We start from the raw sequence: 16,382 nt of genomic DNA, 5'->3' as shown, positions 1-16,382 counted from the left end.
AATAAGAGGTAACTCATGTGTTAGTGTTTCTTTCTCTCGATTCCCTCTCTTTCTACAAACTAGAGAGCATTTGCCTTCCTCTGCCTTTCTCTAAGTCATTGGCTGCCTGAACCAGGCGTCCAATTTATTATTCACTGTGGCCACATTATGTGGCTTTTCCTATATTTTCTTTGCTTGCGCATGAACATCTGGCTGTATCAGTATAACTGACTAATCCGGTTTTCTACAGAGGATCACGGCTAGTACTCCTGTTTCCATCGGGGGTCCTTCAGGGGTTTGTAGGTCCAGATATTCTATAATGTCTAGGATTCTGTCATGAAAACACTGGACTGATTGTTTACCATCATCCTGGTCCTTATCCTTCCTGGAGGGTAGTTTTGGTTTTGCGATGGGAGCACAAGTTCCTGTTGGTACTGCTTATGGTGCCAGTGGCCTTTCCCCCAGACATGATGCATCCTTTTGATGTCCAATCTCAGAGGGGCTTGGTGCAATTGGATGCTGTAAAATGGGCCTGATTATGCCAGAAAAAGGTGTGCATATCTGGCCCTGTGAGGAATTGCTTAAACCTTTTAAGCAAGGGCTCTTCTGCTGGTCCTGTTTTAAGTCCATTTACAGTGGACCAGTTGGGCCTTGATAGTAGCAGTTGTGTATGGCTAGCAGCCACTCACTCGTGTTGAATAGGAAGCCACGTTGCAATTTCCTGGAATGGGTCCCTGTTGGGCTCTGTCCGCTTCACCCTGGGTTTGAAAGAGTGAATGCGCTCCCTACCAATGCAGGGTTGTGCGCTTTGAGGCTTGGTTATGTCCATGCCCCTGCTAGTAACTAGGCTTTCCGTACCAGGCGATAATCTCAAAGCCGCTGTAGCCTGTTTTTTTTCCTGGCTTTGCTATGCGAGTAATCCTTACATGAAGACCCGTGCCTTCGTTTTCGGCTGACCTGTCTGTAGCATGGATCTGTCAGCTCGTTAGTATGCCTGTAAAGAGAGTGGTTGGGACGGTCTCTCCTACCTCCACATCTCCCTGCCGCTGCACACTCTTGAGGCTGTTGGTAGGCAAGAAGTGTGCTTCTTCCTTTTGTGCGGGTCACCATACCCATCTACAGAATACACGTGTTCAAGTGGCACCGGATAAAGGTCTGCCCTTCTGAGATGCAGTGCATCCCTGCTAGGAGATTCCTACCTCCCACGTCATGGCTACAAGGAGCCGGTACGGGGTGATGCTGCGGGATCCATCTTAGTAGGGGTGTGTCCCTCCCATACCTGTGTTCTGTACAGGGTAGGATGTGTTGCTTAGTGCTGCGCGGTATGGGGTTTCCCACTTCACACGCGGATACACAGATGTTTCGGTGCAAGGTGATAGGTCTGTGCAGGACCTTGTCTGTGTGCTGCATCAAGCCAAGTCCATAGGAGCCCTCCCACGCAGTTTCAACCCCAAGAGGTTGCCTCCCGTGCCTGGTGTCCTTTTTGAAGATCTTTTACCTGTTCCCAGCCTGCTAAGCAAGCTACCAGGGTCCTCCCTGAAAAGCGGCGAAATGTGTTGCAGAACTGCTACAGGTGGTCTTTTCCCAAGCAGGAGAGGCAAAGACTGTGTGGGTCAGTGGAAATGAAGTTTCCTGAGCAACTTGCACAGTGACGGAACCTCTTGGGCATGTGCTGGTCTGCAATTTTGGTGCAACACAGTACAACTGCTGTGGTCGGCTCCCTCCTGTCTGATGCAGAGAAAGGGACTGACAGCTGGGAACGCTGCGCGAGGGAGGGGCTAACAATGTTAACGATCTGCACCATTATAACTGGCATGGGCTGCCCAATCATGGACAGCTTCCGGCAAACCCATCTGCTCAGCAACAGACACATTTTGGCCAGGATGTGGACTGAGGCCAGACAATCCCAGGCGCCACATCTGGCCACAAACATATACCGCTGCTTTGCACAGGAGAATAGAGGCTTTGCCCGTAAAAGGGCTTGATATATATCTCAAATGTGGCTCAGAGGGCAGAAAGATGGCCAAAATACAAGATAGATAAAGGACAGGGCGAAATCTTGTGGCAGAGCCATTTTTTGAGGATATGGTACTCTAAAAGGTACTCTAAAAGGCATTACGCAGTAAAATGCAAAAGTGTAGACAAGACTATAAAAACATGGTAGGAAAATATTCACTGCCACTAGCCCATCTTGGATACAGCTTGCAAATAACCATCAAAGTCAAAAAGACAAAGGAAAAGGAACACAAAGTATCCCTACCACACTTCACTGCGTGTTACAGGATGTGTGTAGTGTAAAATAAACAAGGAATTCCACAGTAGAGTTCAGAGTCCCCCTGCACAGATAGCCAATGGAACAGAATAGTACACCCAAAACAGATGTGCTTAGCAAGCAAAGTGAAGCAAAAATGCCTTACTTACCTTCAAAAGTCAGGATAGGTTCAAAACAACAGGAACACTTTGGGGGTTTCCATAGATGTCTATGGAGGGACAAAGCATCAAAAAGAAAGTCTTTGCTATGAACTGGTCACATTTAAAATATAAATGACTATGGGGGCTTGCATTTCCTTAAGCGTTAAGCATTTTGTATAAGCTGTGTGTTTATACAAATGATTCTCACATTACATCACAACACATTGATCGGATTGGCTGGAGCCAGGGCTGTGATTTAATTTGTGTAATTCCTTGTTTCACAGTAGCATGGTCCATGTCATAAAATGCACAGCCTTGTTCCATCTTGTATGATCCTACACAAAACTACTTTGTCTCCAGGTGCCTCACTGCTGTTACTACAATCAGAAGCTTGCAAAAACACATCAGTTAAGAGCTGTATATAAAAGACTGTTAAATGTGTATTTTGTTAATAGGCTCCTCTAACCGAGTTTAATGGAGAGTTTAACTGCAGCTTTTAAATCAGTGTGAACTTGCTCCATCCTTACCACGTTCTTCGACGCTTACTTCTTTGAGAGACTCCTCCTTCTCGTCTATCTTCTTCTGTCGTTCTGTTAGATGTTGTCGTAGCAAGAGCCAAAATGTAAAGGCATAGAAAATCTGTAACACAGAAAAGGTATGTATATAATGTATGTAGCGCCAGAGAATTAATAATAAAATTGCAGCATATTTAAATAAGACAAACAGTAGCCAATAAATAGATACTGCATCAAAGGTCTGAAATCACCCTGCAGAATTTGCTGATTTTAGAAATGTGTCTTTAAGTTAGTCCAGAGATAAAGGTATTAACAACCTAGGGCCTCATCAGGGGTTGGGCGGTGCAGTAAAAATGCCGTGGTAATGCTATTTCTGTCGCATTACCACTCTGCCCAATCCCGAGTTCGGGGGAAACTCGGAGGACTGGAGGTGAATGCACTGACTTTCCACCCTTTTTCAGCTCAATTTCCGCAGCACAATTATCGCTGTGGTTATTGCACCAAAAATGCCCCATTGAGTCCTATGGACTCAAAAGGAATGGGGACTTACACGCCACTGCAACTTGTGATCTAATAGCGCTGGGTCAAGTTGCGGTAACGGTAATGGTGTTGGGAGGTATCCCAGTTGATTTACTGCTGGGATACTGCCCAATTTGTGTTGAGGCCCCTAGTCTGTCTTCTAGCTACTTGCCCTCATTGGACAGAATGCTTGGAGCTTACCTTATAAGCCATGAATCATAGGCATAGAATGAGACTAGAAGATTATTTCATTCTAAATGTGAGCATACCACCATAAACAAAAAGGAGACTTATAAAATAGAATTTTGATGAAACCTATTATAATCAATTACATTAAATGGGACGAAAATCATTGAATAATACACATTTAACATTCTATGAATATTCTCTAAAGATGCCTATGCATTTGTGATTGGTCATGCAGACAGCCCCATATGCAGAGGCATCTCTATTTCCAGCCCTTCCTCCTCTACAAATTTGCAATGCTCCCTGTTTTGGGGACAATAAGCCTTACTTCTGGAAAGGAGCATGAGGACAATGCAGCCCTTTGATTTTCACAGCCAAATCCTGAGACTGTTCATATGAAGATATATTATTTCATGTTTGCGAACACTCAAATGTTAAAATGGTTGTTGTAAAAAATGAAGTACCAAGCTCAATATGTACTTATTGATTCAAGATTAAAGACCTTTTATCACTGACATATTTGTCGAATAAGAACAACTACCTTCATGGTTATTCCGGTACTCTTAGATCTCGGTCCCCCTCCTCCGGAACTGGCCGGGAAGTGTCTGACACTGCTGGCATGTCTGGAAAAGCATCTCATAGAAAAATGGGTGCTGTGACTTTAAGCCTTTTGAAATGGGACTCTTTGCATAACGTCCCCTCAAGCTCTGACCCTGTCATTATAAAGAGAGCAGCACCAAACACCACGTCTTATTCCACAGGTCTTCCCTCCATATACCAGGTTGTATAAGTGCATATGCTTGAGGGAAAGAATGGTCAGTGTTTTGAAGAGGAGAAAGCAATAACGAATAATACCAGAATAACCAAGAAGGTCATTTGTCCTTATTCCGGTGTTCTGCGTTACTTTCCCAGCTTGTAGGAAACCATGCTGTACAGCTTAAAATCCCTGGGAATGACAGCATATGCGAGCCCGCTTAAGCAAAAAGATTGTGAGAACCTCTTGACCAAAAGATGCATCCTTTCTAGAAAAATCGTCCAAAGAATAATGCTTGCAAAAAGAATGCATAGATGCCCACATTGTTTGCAGCAGATTTCCAAAAATTGGAAAAGTACCCTTGGAAAGCCTCTGATGCAGCTTTTGCTCTGGTGGAATCAGCATGAGCTCTCTGAGGAACAGAGAGAGCCCTTAGATTATAGGAGAGAGCAATAAAAGACACTAGCTCAAGTTGCTTTAGCAGCTTTCCTCCCATGGCTAAGACCACCATAAGTAACACAAAGATAAACAGATGAGCTGAAATGTTTATTAGCACATGGAGATCATTATTGACATCCTCTCAACCAATCAGAATGTTCAGAGTGCAGTCAATAACTACTAGTATTAACAGCATTTTGAAAATTCTGACTTCAAAAACAGACAGAGAAACCAGACAGAGAAACCACAATGCAGGTTTCATGCAGGTTTCCCCTCTGGGAAGACCTTTCTTTCATTGCAACAACCTATTTAACACACCAGAGAGAAAGTTAAAACATGGGGATATGCTTTTACTTTCTTATAGATAAACTGTTTACTTTTACATGACGCCTAATGAATTCTCATGCTAAACCCATTCCAGTTCAACCAAGTGTATAAATAAAATACTTAATCTATGAGGACACACTTATATAAACACTGCGAATAAAACAATATTTAGGGCCTAATTCACAGAAGCGTTTTATAATGGCAAAACCCCAATGGAAATCGCTTGGTGAAGAAGGGTCATAATTTACTAACTCAGGTTGTCTATAGACTATTCTCACTATTAAAGGAATGTTTTTACTTCACTGCCAAAACTCCAAAACATGTATTGCCACTACCACTACCTGCGAATAGCCTTATAGATCTTGAGAGGGGTAATTATCACTTGGGACAATGACCTTTCCCCCACTTAAGGCCCTCAGCTTTGACGGGAGCGATAACTTGGTGGTGGGTCATTATCCTACAATAATTACCCTAAGGCTATTGTATGTTCAATGTCGAATTTTAGCATCCTAGAAATATCTATAATGTGGCGCATTTCCTCCCCAGGTGTAGACTGATACAAAAGACTGGAAGAATTATTTCTTGTTTTAGATGGAAATCTGCTTAGGCCTTGGGAACAAAGGATGGAACCATTCTAAGGTCAACCTTATCTTTGTGAAAAAAGTAACTGTCTACAAATAAACGTCTGACGCACCATCTGATGTTATAACAATTAAAAATTCAGCCTTCTAAGAGATAAGATCCACATGGCATGAGGCCGAAGAGTCTAACATTGTATTCATCAAGGACCCCAGTACCACATTCAAATCCCATTCTGGAGAGATTGAAGTTGGCGAAGGCCATCAAAATGGTATCTCATTGCTTCTTTATTTGAGGAAAGATGTCCACTTGAGCATTCAAATAAGCAGCAATTGCAGAAATATATTTCCTACAGGAATCTACTAAAATTCTGGTAGAGACCAAGTAGGACATGAAAACATGGCGTTGTCAAGAGTAGCAAGAGAAATATTATTTCTTTTGTTAAATCACAATAGCAAACATTGAGCCACTTGTTTTTACGCTGTTTTGCAAATGGATCCTTTTCTAGTCACACCCATGACCTTTAGATTGTCTTCCAAAATCCCAAATTGAGCATACGTTAATCGGGAACCAAGCCTTGAAGCTCAAAGATTGAAGGGAGTGGTGCCATATGGAGCAGAGTAGGGGTGTACCAAATAGTAGATTTAAGTTATGTAGACAAGAAAAACACTTTTTAATTGAAAAACACACGTTAAAATATGTACATCCATATTTTATATTGCATTTCTCTTCTTTGTTGTCTCAAGGAGATGTTTTGTGTAAACCATGAAAGGAATACATCCGAATATAAACTGTTCAATAACAGCACAGTTTGTATTTTTGTGCATTAATAGATATTGCTTGTTCGGCAGGGTCCAAGTAAGTAAGACTTGCCCAAGAGTAAACTATGCATGTATGCAATCACATTGAGGGGAGACTAGGATGTGTGTACTTGTACTTTCAAATGTTCCCTTTGGGCCTGCCCATCTTTAGTCTTCTGGCTCTAACAAGGCACTGAAACACAAAAGGATTCATCACCACAACTCCAATTACTTAAACATGTACATATTAGAATAGGGCCTGCTAATAACGAAGAAGCAACTTAAAAAAGTAATTCCCCAGTCTTTCCAAATCATGTCAAGCTCCATCAAGTAAAAGGTAAAGCCCAATTAGTGAAAAGCTGCATGTTTGTCTCTGCTTTTGTTCTGCATGGTGGGCCCTGAAGGAGACATTATGGGCGCTGTGGGTGGTGGAGAGAGGAGGAGGAGGGAGACAGTGCTGCTTTCAGAGGTGTGAATTACAGTTGCAAGAGGTATCCTAACGTGTGATTTGGTTTTGAGCTTGCACACTTATAAGCAGAGACATTGCATGGAAATGGCCGTCCTCACGTCGTCAATTTACGAACACATATTTGCTAATATGCGGGCTCCTTCAATGGAGGAATTTGAAGAACTTCTAGGTGGTCCAAATGCCGACCACGCTTGAGAGAAATACATGAGATGTGTCCCAAAAAGAAACAATCAAATGCAGCTTGGTGGAGGAGGGGGAGGAAGGGCAGAGTACCTGGGAGTCTGGGCAAAGTGTGAAGCTGAGTCAGTGAACTTCAAAGCAGATGCCTCCCCTGCCCACCACAACAGTATCAGAGCAGGTGGTGTAAAATCTGGGTGGCTCTGACAAATCCCCAGGCTGGAGCCTCTGGAAGCTGCTTTCAGATCCACCTTCTAATACTTGGAATGTGTCAAGGTGATAGACATAAAGAGAGCCTAATTCGATTTGCAATTTGTGAAAGATTTTTTTTTAAACCTTTGTACATATATATAGACTTATGTTTAACTAATAATGTCTTTTTATTCAACAATAAATTCTATTATCAACTAAGGGGTACGGCCATGGAACTAGCTTTGCTCCATCCTACGCAAATCTAACAATGGGTTGGTGGGAAAAAACAATAGTATGGACTGAAATTAACAGCAAATACACCGACCAGGTGGTTCTTTGGCTAAGATTTATTGATGATCTTTTTATCCTATGGAAAGGAGATGATAAATAATGGCTTTACTTTGTGAAAATCTTAAACATCAACAATCTGAAATTACACTTCACAGAAACACATAGACGAGAGTCAATCATCTTCCTTGATGTTGTAGTAAAATCAAATAAACATGAAATAATTACTGAACTCCATCGTAAACCGACTAGCTCCAATATGCCATTACTAGCAAGCAGTAACCATCCTACCACTTTGAAATGGAGCATTCCATATGGCGAGTTTGTTAGAATTCGATGAAACTGTTCAAATTTGGACTGCTTCAATAAAGAATGTAGATTAACTGCAACAAACTTCAAGAAACAAACATATCCAAAAGCCATATTGGAAAGAGCGTGTCTAAAGGCTCGAAACTTGAATCAAACAGAACTTCTCCTAACAAATTGAGCCTTGGAAGAAACTGACAAATAAAACGCTATTCGGCTCATCTTAACATATGGCACACATTCGGGTGCCATACGCAAGATACTCCAGCAACAGTGGAATGTGTTACGATCGGATGAAGTTCTGGCATCACACCTAGAAGAAAGGATCAACATCACGTATAGAAAATCTTGTTCCATTAAAGATCTACTTGTCAGTAGTTATATGCCACCTGTAACTAAAACACCAAATACCGGTACAGGGCTAACCGGAAACGGAAATGGTTTCTTCAAGTGTTTAAAGTGTAAAGCCTGTCAATACGCCATGAACAGTACCACATCCAGTATTGGGCCATACAGTGGAATTGAAGGCAAGAATTACATGCAACACGGAATTTGTAGTATATGCTCTCATGTGCTCGTGCAAGTTATGGTACATTGGAAGTACTATTGGAAAGCTAAAATGAACTATTCTCCAGCACATGAGAGCAATCAAGAATTTCGATGCTGCATACCCACTGGCAGTACACTTTAAAGAAGCCCATGGAGGTAAAATTGAAAGTTTTAGATTCTTTGGTGTACATCACGTGAAAGAAGGGGGGGGCAACCGAGAATTAGAACTTCGACAAATGGAAACAAGATTCATCCTAGATTTTGAAACCAAAAAGCCAAAAGGGACACAATTTGGATAAAGAATTGAACATGTTTTTAGGAACTTAAAATTGATATACAAGTTTGAAGCAAGTGTGGCTGTTTTTAATATTTTAACATCTTTTCTCTAAACAGGTCTTTAATTGCGTCCATATATAGTATGGTTAACAAACACCAAAAGAAAGGGCGAAAAAAGTGTGTTTCATCGTCAAATAGCAAATTGATGTTGATGAAATTGTCCGAATTTTTGTTTACAGTCGGGTTGTAGTTTCACTTCAGAATTCACAAAGATGGCAGTGTGCCAATTTCTGTTTCTATTGGTGATTAGGTGGCAAAGCACAGTCTCGTGTTGGTTTCTTATTTGATTTTTCCAGAGTTGCTAAATCGGAGTCATGACATATATCCATGTGGTTGAGATATGCAATATGGGTGATAGCTGGGATCTTAAGTACAAATATAAGACTAATGCCGACATTTTTTATATATGCTTAGTCTACTCTATATGACATCTACTATAAAAAGGTACTAATATGAGCATTTTATGCTCCTGATATAGAGCATCCCATTACAACAGCAACTTTCATGGCAGCGATAATGATTATGCATGATGTATTGTATGATACATAATTTGAAAGAAGGCATTGAGCACCTTTACAATTAGAAAGGAAAAAATATGGGCAACTATGTTTTTACTTCTATGCACTAAGCACCTTATGATTGCAAGCGGAAAAAGAATTGCTGCTATGTTTTTGTTAACAAACTAAGCACTTTCTTAAGCATTATGCACTTTATTATGGTAAATAGCGATTGTTGCTGTTATGGTTTCCGATGCACTAAGCACTTTACAATCTGAATGAAAACAAGAACAGTATTGTTCACCTTCTTTAGATGCATTAAGCACTTTATGATCCTAATACCCAAAAAATACTGCTGCTTTGATTTTATTGATGAGCTAAGCACTTTTCAAGTGTTATGAGTTTTCATTGGATCAATAATAATGACTGTTGTCATGGCTCTGATTATTTTAGCAATATATATAAAAGATGTCCTCTTTTGCAAAACTGTATTTTCTCCACAGGAAAATAGCCTCTGAAAATGGCTAATTATATTCGTCAGCGAGTAAGCATGCCATAAGTAAGCCCATACAAGCATACCAATATTGGTTTAGAAACTGGCTTAAAATGGCCGCCATGGTATTCGCGTGTAAAATAACAAACACAATGCATTTACTGAGGAGATAAGAGGAAATAGACATAGAACAATTGTGGAGTGGAAACCATAGAGACTAAGAGTGTGAAAGATTATATTTATCACCTTGGTATTTGAAACATTTGTATGTGAACAAGCAGCGAGCACGCTGCGAAACGCATCATAAGAGCGTTCTCCTTTTTATAATATTTTTAAATGGTTTATTAATTAAATACATTTTGGACATTGTGAGGTAAAACAACCGAGTCAGGCTCGTTTTTGAAGACTCAGCGCAGCACAGACGTGCGGATCGATTTGAGTGCAGTCCTCTATTGAGTCCGGCTGTTGTCCCCTTTTTCCAAATATATATATATATATATATATATACATATATATATATATTTTTTTTTAAATGTATCTATTTATTTGTAACACGCTGTTAACCCTCAGGCATCTGGGTGCATAAAAACACAAAGGAAATAACATATACAATGGGACAAGACCAGGGGCATTACCATCAGGACTTAGGAGGAAGGAGATCGAAAGACAGAGAGAAGATCAGAGAAGTCCATCTAGCAGAGAGTCTAGTTGTCAGGGCTATGCGAAAACTACTCCCATTTTTGTCCAATCATAGAGCACTTGGCAGTGAGTTCCAGACGCGAGCTGCCAGTATCGGAAACGCGCTTCGTAGGCCCTTAATCAGGGGTCAAGTCCTAAAAATGTAGTGGGGGCACTTATCAACAAACGCAATGGGATGTGACGTCACTAGAAATACGCATATCAAGGTGAAATATGCACATTTCATTAAATAGCCTTTGCATAACCACCCAAATTGCACAGGACGAATGGCATTTGCCTTTCATCAAATCAACACACAAACAAAACCAAGAGAGGATATTTTTTTCTAATCATGCTTTTGAAACGTTTAACAAGACTAAATCAGTGACTCAACCAATGCAAATGTTTTCCCTGGGACTTCCAGTACCGAAATGAGACATTTCACCTTCGGTTTTTAGTTTTTTTCCATCATGTTATATAGTGCAATGGTGAAGTATCCAGCCGGCAAACCTGACAACTGCGTTTCGATCCCCAGGGTCGGTTTTAATTCATAAATTCAAATAGGACAGTCTATGTTTCGCATTTTAGATGGGGGGACTGAGTCCACCCTCTGAAAATAGTGGGTGGACTCTGCCCCCCCGCGTGTACCCTCGACTTGAGCCCTGCCCTTAATCCTTTTAAACTTGGAAGTATTTATCAGACCGAGGTTCGCTGAACAGAGGGCTCGACTAGGTACATACAGTGAGATATGTGCTATCAGGTAAGCCGGTGCCTTACCATAAAGATATTTGGGAACTAACAGAGCTGTCTTGAAATGGATCCGAGCAGAGATAAGAAGCAAGTATAGAGACTGCTTTGCCTGTGAAATACGCTCCAGTCTAGGGGCGCCTTTAATAATGCGCACAACATCATTCTGGAGAATCTGTAGTTGTTTCATACATGTTTTACTAGCCCCCACCAGTAGGGCATTACAGTAATCCAGGCATTAGAGGATGGTAGCACGAGTAATTGACACACAATTGACTTCAGATATGAAGGGCTTGATATTTCTCAGAGGTTTTAGATAATAATGTCAGTTTTTGGAGACACAGTTGGTTTGACTTTCAGCGCTAAGTGAGGCGTCAAACAAGATCCACAAAGTTTTGACTTTGTCCACTACAGGGATGAGGCAATCCTTAATTCTGAATCGTGAATATTCTAACCCAAGGTTAGATCTTAACATGGAACTGCCGAAAAGCATGAGTTTGGTTTTTGAACCATTCAGACAGAGCCATTTCTTGGACATCATTGTTCAATGACCCCGTAGATGGAATTCAGGTTCATTGTGTCTGTATTATAATCCCTGCTGATTTCCAGGGTGGACTACATTCAGGAAGGTCATAAACATCTCATCTCAACAATAAAATATGCTATGAGAAACTAACTGTAAATCATATACTCAATCTGGAAAAGGAATGGAACAAAAACAGCAGAATCTGGTTTGAACAAGGACTGTTAAACTTTACACAAAACCATCGGCTGGTAATAGTCTCCTCTACGCTACATCTCACCATCCAAGACACATTATCAACAATATTCCATATGGTGAGATCCTCAGATTAAAAAAGAAACTGCAGCACATCAACCACTTATCAGGAACATTTTAGGAAAACAGTGACCAAATTTGAACAAAGAGGATATGAACCTAAAATTGTGAAAGAAGCAGGGCGGAAAGCAGAAACAATCTCATGAGATAATCTCTTGACAGACAAACCCAAAAGAACTACCACAGAAACTGTTGCTAAATTCAGCACAACATACAGTATGGAAGCATCTAAAATCAAGAGAATTCTCAATAAATACTGGAACATTCTAGAAATGGATCCTAGTCTAAACAAATATCTGGAAAATCATCCCAGCATTAGTTACCGTCGCGCACCAACCATTGGAAACTTAATTAGCCCCAGCTTTCTTAGCCCCATCTCCAGCCAAACTCTGAAAGAAATCTTCAATCAAAAACCTATTTTCTTCAACTATAAATGTGGTAACTGCAAACTTTGCCCGTTCCAATATCAGGGAAAGAAAGAAATCCTACTTCCAAATGGCAATCAAAACGCATCAATGAACTCATCAACTGCAATACCAAGAATGTTATATCTGGGATAGAAAGAACCTGTTGTAAAACTTATGTAGGTAGCACGATCATGGCGCTAAAGACCAGAATCTTTGAACTTCTTAGAGCTAATTGAAACAAGGACTTCAGATATCCCCTATCAGTGCATGTAATAACAGATAACCAAAGCTTTACTATTTTTTTTAATAACACATTTTATTGAGTTTTGTACATGCATTCAGAACAATCAATATCCGAACAAACAAAATAAAAATAACTGTGCATACATATGAAAAGGCATTGCGTATGATTATTGTCTGGGTGCATATATACATCCACAAAGGAGAGTTACACACATGCAAGACCAGCTGCGTTATTGTCTTGACTACACAACCGGGTGTTGACAAATCGTTGCGTTAAGTCCTGGCGTGGTGACGAGGGTACGTGTTGCAGTTCAGTCGCTTGATCACTGCGTGCTCATAGTACTTGTTCCCATTTTCCCCATATTTTGTCCGCTTTTCCTGGATGGACACGTGCTTGATATACTCGGTGTTCCATCAGACTGATAGCATCTACGTCCGCAGTCCATTGGTCATAACTTGGGGTCATTTCTGATCCCCACAATTGTGCAATGTTTCTTTTGGCAATCCCTGCGGACGTTGAGAGCAGCAGCTTTTCGAAGCGTGACAGTTCTCCTTCCTCTTCAATCCCCAGAAGGAGGAGTTTGGGGTCAGTTGGTATCGGGCGGCCCATGACCCTCGAGAGTCTTTCACTACACTGTCGCCAAAAGTGTTGTATTTGGGCGCATTGCCATAGGATGTGGTAGAAGGTACCTTCTTCCTGTTTACAGCGTAGGCATTTGGGGTCGGTTGCTTTCCACCAATTGTACAGTGTTAAATGCTGATAGTATATCCTTGGAGGACCTTTAGTTGAATAAGTCTGATTCTGGCCGAAATTGCAATATCTCTGGGGTGCATCAGGGCCGAAATCTAATCTTCGGGGAGTATTGGGCCAACATCTCCTTCCCATTTCAGCTTCAGGCCTGAAAGTTCTGGTGTGGCAAATGTGGAAATGGCATTGTACATGGTGGATGTGACTTTGTTTTCTACACTGTCTACGACTATATTTCTTTCTATAGGCGTGCATTCCGGCATTTGTCTACCATTTGGTCCCTTTGGGCTGAAAGCGCATGATGTAGTTGTTCGTAGTGGTAACGTTCGGTGGCTGGGAGGGCATATTGAACAGAGATCTTGGCAAATGGAATAAGCTGATTATTCACAAATATTTGTTGTAAGGTATGTATATCGGCTGCGGACCAGCCAGGCCATTTGGGGAGTTTGCTGAGGCCTGTGAGATGGGCGTTATTCCAGATAGGCTGGACTGGAGTGATTCTATTATCCCAGCCAATATATTTGTGTGTTTCTTTCCATATTTGTGCTGTCTGCGCCACTATCGAGCGCTCGGGAGGGCGACACTGTTTTCCATAAAGACTTTCGAGCAGGGACATGCTGTGCGTTTATTTCCGCCTGTATATGCGGGAGTTTTGGATTGCCATGAAGAATATCATTGACTGTCGCCATTTGGGTCGCCCAGTAGTAGACTTGGATGTTGGGGAGACCGATCCCCCCTTCCCAGACTGAACGTTAGAGGGTTTTGAGAGTTATCCTCGGGTGTTTCCCTCCCCAAAACAGTTTACGTGTTGTTCTATCTATTTTACGGAATTCTTCCGTAGGGATATGAAGAGGGGCATTTTGAAGGATGTACAAGAATCGGGGTAGGGCCAACATCTTGAAGAGCGCTGCTCTACCTAATAGTATAATGGCAATGCTTCCAAATGGACCACATCTTGTTCAAATTAATTAACTAGTGGTTATAGGTTTTGGGGTATGTAAGTGTCAAGTGTATTAGTGATAGTGATGCCTAGATACCAGAACTGTGTAAGTTCAATCTGATAGGGCGAGCCATGTGGTGGTATACAGTCCACGCCCTTCAATGGGAAGAGCACAGACTTGAGCCAGTTCACCCTGAGGCCGCTAAAGGCTGAGTAATTTATTAGGATTTCAGTGACTATGGGGCCTGAGATTGCCAGGTCACCTAAGTATATCAGGAGGTGGTCCGCATATCCTGTCCTCCCACTCCGAGTTCCAGCGAAAACCTGACCATGTGTCCGTATCCCGCAGAATGACTGCCAGTGGCTCGATTATTAGGGCAAACAGCATTGCCTAGAGAGGACATCCTTGCCTGGTGCCCTTCCCCAATTGAAATACACGCGAGAGCCATCCGTTTACTTTCACCTCTGCCAGCGGGTTATTATACAGAAGCTGGACCCATTTTATAAATGGCTCGCCGAAGTTCATTTTCCTCATGATTGTCCATAATGCCTCCCAGTACACCGAATCAAAGGCCTTTTCGAAATCTATGGCCAACAGTGCCGCGGACTGCTGTAGAGTGGGCGCTCTCTCCAGGGCCAGATGCAGCCTGCGGATATTCATTCTGGTTGATCTTTGGGGCATGAAGCCGCATTGGTCCGGGTGGATCAGTGTTGTGATGACCGTTTGTGTTCGCTAACACTTTGGCCAGTATTTTCGCTTCGGTATTGATCAATGATATGGGCCTGTAGGAGCCACATTCGTCCGGGTTTTTTTTTTTGGGGATCACAATTATCGTGGCTTTGCGGAGGTCTGGCGGGAGCACGCCTTTCAGTAAGGAGTCTTCGAACAGGTTGGGTAGGTGAGCGGGTAAGTCTAGATGGCTCAGACGTTTCCAAATGTCAATAGGGAAGCCATTGGGACCTGGGATTTTGCCGGCTTGGAGTTGTGCTATGGCTGTCGAGATCTCTTCTTCTGTTATTTTGCCATCTAGCGTGTCAGCTTGTTCCATGGTGAGGAATGGGAGATCGGTCTCGTCCAACATGGAGCTGTTCGCTGTATCGGTGGGAGGCGCATAGAGTCCTTCGTAGAAGTCAGCAAAGCATTCTGCTATTTCCGCATCAGTGGAGACTATTTTGGCTTCTCTTGTTTTGATGTTCTTTACTGTACGTTGACCTTCATCACGTTTTTCTAACCATGCGAGCATCTTGCCTGCTTTTTCCCCCGTTTCGTATAGCCGTGCTTTCATGGCGCTATGTGCTTTTTGGGCACAGTCTAGCGACAGATTATGTAACTTTTTCTGCGCCAGCATTAAGGCTCTGTGTGTCTGGGGGGTGTCGCTGGAGATATGTTCTGCTTCCTTAGTCACAACTTCCTTTTCGGCATCAGTAATCATCTCGTGTTGCGTCTTTTTCTTAGCGGAAGTCCATGATATGATCTCGCAGGACTCGTTTGTATGCTTCCCACAGGATGGAGGGGTCATCCGTCCAAGTAGTTGGAGGTGGCCGCTTCTATTTTTTCTTGTAGGTCTGGGAACCCCAAGTAGTAGGAGTTAAGACACCAGGTGGGCGGTGTGCAGCGGGCGTGGTCTCTCTGTCTCCAGCTCCACTAATAGTGGAGAGTGATCGGATATGCCTCGTGGAAGGAAGGATGCGTTACAGGATTTATGAATGTTCTGGGATGGAAGAAAGAAATAGTCTATCCTGGACATTGAGGCAGCGCTCCTGAATGGAAGGAGCACTCACGTTCTTCTCCATGTAGGTCTCGCCACGTGTCTCGGAGCCCCAGTGCGGATGCAAAGGCGGCGAGTCTGGTGACAGTGGTAGGGTTTCTGGTCCGCAGATGCGTACGGTCTAGGGCATTGTTCATTACTTCATTGAAGTCCCCTCCTAACATGCACGTATCTGCCATTCCTGTCGCTAGAATAG

At 42.3% G+C, this 16,382-nt stretch overlaps 1 protein-coding gene across 1 annotated transcript in view; it reads right to left on the bottom strand.

Moving 5' to 3' along the window:
- LOC138579901 (piezo-type mechanosensitive ion channel component 2-like) overlaps nucleotides 1-16,382 on the bottom strand; it is a 2,232,767-nt gene that overhangs the window by 1,601,066 nt on the left and 615,319 nt on the right. The window contains exon 12 of the mRNA XM_069650129.1: nucleotides 2,919-3,030. Within this exon, the coding sequence (XP_069506230.1) occupies nucleotides 2,919-3,030 (112 nt within the window). The remainder of the gene's footprint in view (nucleotides 1-2,918; nucleotides 3,031-16,382) is intronic.

This window comes from Ambystoma mexicanum, chromosome 3p (genome assembly GCF_040938575.1).
Source record: "Ambystoma mexicanum isolate Mex_15411 chromosome 3p, UKY_AmexF1_1, whole genome shotgun sequence".
Taxonomy (NCBI): Eukaryota; Metazoa; Chordata; class Amphibia; order Caudata; family Ambystomatidae; genus Ambystoma; species Ambystoma mexicanum.
Note: the sequence above shows the minus strand (reverse complement) of the source record. Positions and strands in the feature narration are given on the sequence as shown.